The 8,336-nt window shown below is 32.2% G+C and overlaps 1 protein-coding gene across 1 annotated transcript; it reads left to right on the top strand.

Annotated features, from left to right (window-relative positions):
- The first annotated feature begins 1,236 nt into the window (after window positions 1-1,236).
- LOC108335174 (probable CoA ligase CCL6) lies at window positions 1,237-8,062 on the top strand. The gene is made up of 19 exons (XM_017571125.2): window positions 1,237-1,675; window positions 2,326-2,389; window positions 2,666-2,755; window positions 2,851-2,907; window positions 3,559-3,607; window positions 3,782-3,858; window positions 4,419-4,458; window positions 4,546-4,640; window positions 4,741-4,905; window positions 5,099-5,209; window positions 5,307-5,394; window positions 5,534-5,600; window positions 5,678-5,753; window positions 5,830-5,947; window positions 6,433-6,678; window positions 6,762-6,901; window positions 7,138-7,320; window positions 7,405-7,524; window positions 7,693-8,062. Exons 1-19 carry the CDS (start codon window positions 1,527-1,529, stop codon window positions 7,738-7,740), a joined length of 1,983 nt encoding a protein of 660 aa, XP_017426614.1. The 5' UTR covers window positions 1,237-1,526; the 3' UTR covers window positions 7,741-8,062.
- The last annotated feature ends 274 nt before the right edge of the window (window positions 8,063-8,336 follow it).

Raw genomic sequence — 8,336 nt, 5'->3', positions numbered from 1 at the left:
TTTGTTTTAATTATTTAAATTATTTCCTGATGATATCTTAAGTAAATATACGAGTTATATGTCCCCTTTGGGGGAAAAGTGAAAGGAATAAAACATGTAAAACTGAATATCAGAATAAAACTATGACTTTTTGAAAATGGAAAGAGTAAAATTATAAATAAAAAATGTAGATAAAATATTAAAGAGCCCAAAGTTATAATTCAATTAAATAGTAAAACTGAGTGCATATATGTATTTATGCTTTGCTGAAGAAATTCTCAAGAGTAGAGTACTTAATGAAAAATGGCAGTGTTTATTGAGAAGACATAACCAACTAACCATTCATTTATGAAATTTGGTTAACACTGTTAAATGTTGACCAAAATTATGAAGATGGTGATGCATAGTTTGAGGGTGCATTTTTGTCCAGACAAATGCTTAATGATGGTCATTAATAGTATAATATATGATGAATATCCAAAAACAATTTTCTATCAATATCATGGAAATATATATTGTAAATAGTACAATAGGCATATAAACAATACAGTATAAACATATTTAAAAACTAGAAATAAAAATAAATAAATTTCTTATGTATAAATATCAATTTTCTATTAAAAAAGGTAAAAATAAGAAAGATCTAGTTAAAATTTTAAAACTTCAAATACTCCTGTCACTGTTTTATAATTCTTTTAAACTTTTATATTGACACAAATGAAACCAACATCTCCCTGCCATAAGTAAAACTCAGATCATATTTCTTTAGCAAGTTTTCAAGAATGAAAAAATTAGTTGAGAATGAGTTATATCAGCTAGAATTTTATTTACTGGGATAGACCTCCAAAACATATTTACTAGTTTTAATATATGAATTTTCCATAAAAAAGTTTACTCTACTTTCAATATAAAAACTTAAAACATAATATTTATGTTTTTCTTTTTATATTATTTCTGCTTATTATAAGACTTTTAGCTTATATTTATATTCCATTAGTCTCTTTATAAGTGTGAGTTAAACTTTTACCATGAGTTTCTTTCTATACTAAGAAGAGATATTTATCATTTATAAAGTTTATAAATACATTCCATTAAAGAAAAAGCTTATATTAAACATTTTTTCTTCTTCTTTTTAAGGAGAACCAAAAGTTTGTATGCCCTTTATTTTGTTTGTTTGTGTTTCCTAATTTGTCTCTTAGCTTCACCAAATTTTTGCTTCCAATATAAATGTCTACAGAGGTTGTGTTGTTGAAAACATGCAAACAGAAAAGTCACAGAAGAGCCGAAAGAAGGTAGCATTAAACCAGCTACAAAAAATTGTTCAGAAAATGCATAGCAAAAGTAAACACTGAATTTATTGCTCTGGCTCAACCCCCACATTGCCGGTTCACATGCATTTCTTCTTCCTTTGAAATTTGATTTATCCACACCCCTTTGTATTTATTACCTCACATATAACTCCACTTTGATCATTATCATCATCATCATCATCATCCCCTAGACAAAGTTCTGAGACAACACACCTGCACATTCCTTTCCATCTTACAATGCCAGAGACTTTCACTGTGAAAGTTGAAGAGGGAAGGCCTGCAACTGATGGAAAACCATCTGCAGGTCCTGTCTATAGGAGCATTTATGCTAAAGATGCTCTCTTGGAAGTTCCTTCTCATTTGGAATCACCTTGGGATTTCTTCAGGTCTCAAACACAGTTTTCTTTACTTTTCTTTTACTAAATACTACATTTTGATATCTCATCTGACACTCCAAATTCTTAAATCATTTGTCGTCTGTGATGCATTAAGTCATTTTGTAGGAAAATTTTATCTGTTTTGTTGTGTTTATGACATAGATCAACATCACAATGCTCACATTCAGGGAATCTCTTCTAAATTGAGTAACTTACTTTAGAGGGTAAAGTGAGTAATAATAGTCCCTGATGAGAAAATTAACATACAGTATTCATGCACTTACATGGCAAATGATGACTGTGTTAGAATGCCAAAGTTTTTTTTTTTCATCAATGAATCTGTTCACTTATTTAATCCTTACTCGGTTTAGAGCAGCAAAATTCGAATGGAAGTGTTTCTTTTTTTTGCCCCATGTTAAGAAGTAACATTATTATACTTTTATCCATCTGTGCTAGTACTGATTTTTATGTATATTTTCTTGTTGCTAATTTTAGGTATTTTTTTTTTAATTTTCTTTACTATAATTTCTCAATTTATCAGTTAGATGTACAGTTCTTCCGCCAAAATTGTATCAAATGAATATTTATGTGAATTTTCTATATAAGAAAAGAAAAGCAATACACCAATTCTTATTCAGTTTTGGTGCTTCATTTGGCAGGGACTCTGTTAAGAGGAACCCCAACAGCAAAATGCTTGGTAGGCGTCAGAAGACAGAATCTAAGGTACCAACTCCATTTTTTTGGAACTTAGAATTAAAATCTCCTATTTTTGTTCATTGTTCCCTTATGTAAAAAGTGACACAACACACTAATGGAACTAGTACTCTCTTCATTGATTGTTAAACTTTTTTATGCTTACATGTCACCTTTTACCTAACTTGAGGAAATGAAGACAAGTTCTCTTGTTATGGATAGCTCTGAGAGTCTAAATTATTTGGGAAAACTAATTTATCCTCAAATTTTTTAAAACATCATGTGAGCGTTGAGGTGAATTTACAGGCGGGTTCCTATGTATGGCTTACATATCAAGAGGTTTATGATGCTGCCTTGAAACTGGGTTTTGCCATGAGGAGCCGTGGTGTTGATCCAGTAAGTTTGCAACATTCTTTGTTCTTTCAAGATAATTGCATTGAATCACTGAATAATGGGAAATTGATAGTCTAACTAATGGTTTTAAATCACAGGGAGACCGATGTGGCATATTTGGATCCAACTGCCCTGAATGGATCATTGCAATGGAGGTATACCACTTTCTTAGTATCATCATAAATTATTTTTCGTTTAATAAAGCCTCATATCTTAGAGTTTAACTCCAATGCCATAACATAATTTTGCTTAGATACATCATATTAAAAAGTAAAGTTTAAGTTTATCTCCATTCTATAAAACTGATTTGTAAGGTGTGGTTTATACCTAGTGTATATTGGTCTCATCTTTAATCGATGTAAGATTTTTAATAAACACTTAAAACAAAAACATATACATCTCAAACATGAAACTATATATTTGTGGGCAGTCCAACCTAATAGTGATAACATGATAGACCTAATAAACTCCATTAGGATAGACTCTAAATGACTTTTATACCATATCAAGAGGGAAAGAAGCTAAACAATTGATTATATATATAATACATATACTATCTAGAATATTGGAAACTAAATAACTAATTATCTATAATATCTAATTATATTTTATTCCAGTATGTCATCAACCAATCGAAAATCATTATTGGTATTGCTTTAAATTACTAATCATAAAAGTAAGCAAACTATTCTACCTAAATAATTGAGATTGAATTACAATGTAAAATTTCCTTAAATTGTAATTGCAATACTATTTAGTTGATATTCCGATGGGACTTCACTTGATTCCACTTTGCTGTTTTGCAGGCTTGCAATAGTTGTGCAGTGTCATATGTTCCCTTATATGACACCCTTGGTATGTGTATTCTGACTTAACAAATGTTTTAGTTTGCTTTTACCATTTGAAACATTTTTGTGGACACAAATTGGAGCATATATCAGCAAGTTTCTCTTGCTCAACACTCATTCAGACTGTAATTCTGCAAGCTAGTAATTGACTTTGGCTTTGCCTTGGTTTTATGCTTACCAGGTCCTAATGCAGTGGAGTTTATCATAAATCATGCTGAAGTTTCAATTGCATTTGTTCAGGAAAAAAAAATTCAATCAGTATGTTCTAGTTCTTTGAGCACAGTTTTCTTTTACTACTTCTAGATTTTCCAAAACATTGAATTCCTCTATTTCTAATATTACCATATTTGCTTAGTAATCCTGGATTCATTGAGTGTGACAGATAATTTTTCTGTTTCATAATTTGATGACATGGCTTTGCTTGAACCTTCAAACTCACTAGAATTATCTTATCTGGTTCTTCCTCATATTTTACCCCCCAGTCCACATGCTTGCTATAGAAGGATCATCATTACATAGGTTAACAATTAATTTGTCATATTTTGCATGCAACTTTGAACACATAACTATCTTGGTCTTGTCTCCTCATAAACTGTGATGAAAACTTCATTAGATTAATTAAATGTATACATAAGCTATTATATGATGTTACTATCAGCAACTTGCTTAGAGCAGTAATGTAAAGTCAGGTCTTGGAAATATGTCATGCCTGCTGCAAGTCCTTTTCAATGCTGTATTTTATAGAAAGCAGTTGTAATTGGAAAGTTATCCATTGAATTTCTTGAAGCTTCCTAGTGAACTAACATCTTTTTCCACAGATTTTGTCATGTATTGTGCAGTGTTCTTCAAATCTTAAAAGTAGGTGAAGCATCAATGTTTTATTTACTCATAGATTAAGGTTCTTACCTCCATTCCATGCTGACTGAGCTTTAATTATTGGTGTAGCAATTGTGAGCTTTGGAAGTGTTTCAACTGCACAAAAGAAGGAAGCTGAGGAGCATGGTGTGTCCTGCTTCTCATGGGAAGAGTTTCTCCAGTTGGTAAGATGTTAAATCTGGTTTTCAATTGGTGCTCAAAGACAGATCATGAGTCTTCTTTTCTGAGTATTCTGAGATATTAACCTTTTAACCCTTGTTCTAGGGATGTCTGGATTGGGATTTACCATTGAAAAAGAAGACAGACATTTGCACAATAATGTACACAAGTGGAACAACTGGAGATCCCAAAGGCGTCGTTATTAAGAATGAGGCTTTCATGGCTGAAGTGTTGTCTGTTGATCACATACTTATGTTAACAGACAGAGTGGTAAGAACCATTTTCCTTGAAGCTTAATTAGTTTCATCACATATAAATTATAATATTGACTCAGGGAACTATGTCACCCCAATCTTTCTTTAGCTTCCATCTTGACAAATGTCACAATAATTTTCAAATGGAACATAATTTCTTAAACCCAGTTCTGATAACTGACAGTGACAAGACAATGTAATATTTTTAGGCAGCAGAAGACGATGTGTACTTCTCCTTTCTTCCTCTTGCTCATGTATATGATCAAATAATGGAAACCTATTGCATCTCCAAGGGCTCATCAATAGGATTTTGGCAAGGAGTAAGATTTTGATTCACCTGATGGAATTAGTTTTTGACTCTTTCTTTAAATGTTCTGTTTTAATGCCCTTAGGGATTTTTCTTGTTGATTCATGCAGGATGTCAGGTTTTTGCTGGAAGATGTTCAGGCACTTCAACCAACTATATTTTGTGGTGTTCCTAGAGTTTATGATCGTATTTGTGCTGGTAAAACAAGAATGCTTCTTATGATCATCTTTGGTTCTGTGACTACCATATTTAAACCAGATTCAAAATCTTAAACAGTGTTATTAAATTCTGATCTTTGTATGACTACATTATCCAATAAATAAGCTCTTCATTGAAGGTATCAAGAGCAGACTTGCCTCAGCAGGAGTACTGCGGAGTACATTGTTTCAGTATGCTTACAACTAGTATGTTTCATCATTAAACTCAAGTGTGAAGTTATTATCTGTATGTTTGTGTAAACTAATTTGGAGTCTAATGACAGCAAGTTAAAATATTTGGAGAAGGGTCTTCCACAACACAAAGCAGCACCTCTGTTCGATAGGCTTGTGTTTGACAAGGTATAATAGCACTTTAACATCATGTGTTGTTTTCATAAACTTTGGTTCTAAACTAAAATATAAGTTTCAATGATAGACAAAACAAGCACTGGGTGGACGTGTTCGCATCCTGTTATCAGGAGCTGCTCCTTTGCCTAGGCATGTGGAAGAGTTTATGAGGGTCACCAGTGGATCTACATTATCACAAGGATATGGTATGGTAAATGGATATTCTACTATAGAGAAAAAGCATATTAAAGCTTTCTGAATCAAGGACTTAATTTACAGAGACTCACTAGAAAATAGAAATTAGCAGAAGTGTCAATTAGACTCATGGCCTATGTGCCAGCCCTAATCCACTTCTAAAGAAACTTTCATTTTATTGGCCAACCAAATGAGGGGCCTCAAAATGTCCAATCCCCAAATCTCTCTTCTAAAGTAGGTTACCATCAAGGCCAAAGTGGAAGGTAGTCAATCCATGCTAAAGATCATAACGAGTCGACTTAGATAGAAAGTTGAGACGAGTCGGTTTGGACTAAAGGTTAACTTGAATAGATCCGTGGGTTAGGCCAAATTGACAACTCTAGAAATGATGGTTAAATACTATAAAAGAATTCTAGCATGATTTTGATATAATTGTGACATGTAATTGTGTACATGTGCATGATCATATTAATTTATTATCATTTTGATGTGGCAGGTCTTACTGAAAGTTGTGCTGGGTGTTTCACTGCCATAGGTGATGTGTATTCTATGACAGGAACAGTTGGGGTTCCCATGACAACCATTGAAGCCAGGCTTGAATCTGTGCCAGAGATGGAATATGATGCACTTTCCAATGTAGCCCGAGGAGAAATTTGTCTGAGAGGAAATACCTTGTTCTCTGGTTATCACAAGCGTGAAGATCTGACCAAAGAGGTTATGGTTGATGGTTGGTTTCACACAGGTAAGCAATGTTGTTATTTTTTATTCAAAATTCAGTGATTTGTAAATAAGCAAAAGAATTCAAATACAAGTACATCATTGCAGGAGACATTGGAGAGTGGCAACCAAATGGAGCCATGAAAATTATTGATAGGAAGAAGAATATCTTCAAATTATCTCAAGGAGAATATATTGCTGTGGAGAATATTGAAAACAAGTATTTGCAGTGCCCCCTTATAGCATCGGTATGATTCTGGTTCATTCACAGGACACTCATTAAAACTAGAGAAACAATAGTGAGAATTCATAATTCATTTTTTGTTCAGATATAAATTTACAAGAAAATTTCATCAATCAATACACATGTTTGTATCTACTTATATACTGTAAATTTGTTTTATTTCTAGTCGAAGCAAGATCTTACCACAAATTTAAAGTTTATGTGATCCAATAATTGATAAAAGACTTCTTTGTTATGCAGATTTGGGTGTATGGAAACAGCTTTGAGTCATTCTTGGTGGCTGTTGTGGTCCCTGAAAGAAAGGCCATTGAGGATTGGGCAGTAATGCACAATGTGAGTGATGATTTTAAATCATTATGTGACAATCTAAAAGCAAGAAAGTACATTTTGGATGAGCTCAACAGCACTGGTCAGAAACTCCAAGTATGTATAAATAGTAGTTCATTATGCTGTGCTGCTAGTTTCTGGTTGTTTTAGCTATATCTGACATGAAACAAACACTCTCAGCTCAGAGGATTTGAGCTGCTAAAAGCCATTCACCTGGACCCAAATCCCTTTGACGTGGAGAGAGATTTAATAACTCCAACCTTCAAATTGAAGAGACCACAATTGCTCAAGTACTATAAGGTGCTGTTGTCATCATTTTTATAACCCTTTTAGTTAGCAGTTTGATTCACAATTTTTACCAAATTTGCATCAGTTTTTGGCTTCCATGCATCAGCAATAAATGTTTTTCTGTAAATTCCAATCAGATGTTACTCAATAAACACTACTTTTTCTCAACATATTTTGCAGGATCACATTGATCAACTATACAGAGAAGCAAAGGGAGCAATGCAGTGAAACATGTGCAACGATTTTTCTGAATTCAAGCAGTTATGAAGCAAAATCCATTTGGCATTCTGTATATTTGGTTTATCATTGTATTTACTGATGTGAAAAATCATAAACATAGATAGAATAGTTCGTATGTTGAAACAAAAACTTTTTGTAAAAAAATCACATAATAAATTGTGTGGACAATGCAACTTATTTATTTCTTTTGGCATATGAACTCCAATCCAAATACAAAAGGTCCTTAGGGAAATAAAATTATAACAGATACCTTAATTGTTATTTATGTCATGCACAGTTTTAATATATTCTATTTTATCACTTTGTACAAGATTATCATATGTTGTTTATATAGTATTTGTATAGTATTTTTTGTAAAAACATTTTTTTAGTTTTATACACATTTTCAAAGTTAAATTTTAGTGAAACTGAACTTTTTTCCCTTTCTCTCTCTTTTATTTTATTATTTAATTGGTTTCAAATGAAAAAGAAAAATTAAAACCTATAACAAAATTAGTACACAAAAAAACTTAAAACAAATAATATATTAGAAGAAAATATTAGTTTCAACCTTCTAAATGAAGAGAGTTTTCAAATTGTGGTGG

This window comes from Vigna angularis, chromosome 10 (assembly GCF_016808095.1).
Source record: "Vigna angularis cultivar LongXiaoDou No.4 chromosome 10, ASM1680809v1, whole genome shotgun sequence".
NCBI lineage: Eukaryota > Viridiplantae > Streptophyta > Magnoliopsida > Fabales > Fabaceae > Vigna > Vigna angularis.
Note: the sequence above shows the minus strand (reverse complement) of the source record. Positions and strands in the feature narration are given on the sequence as shown.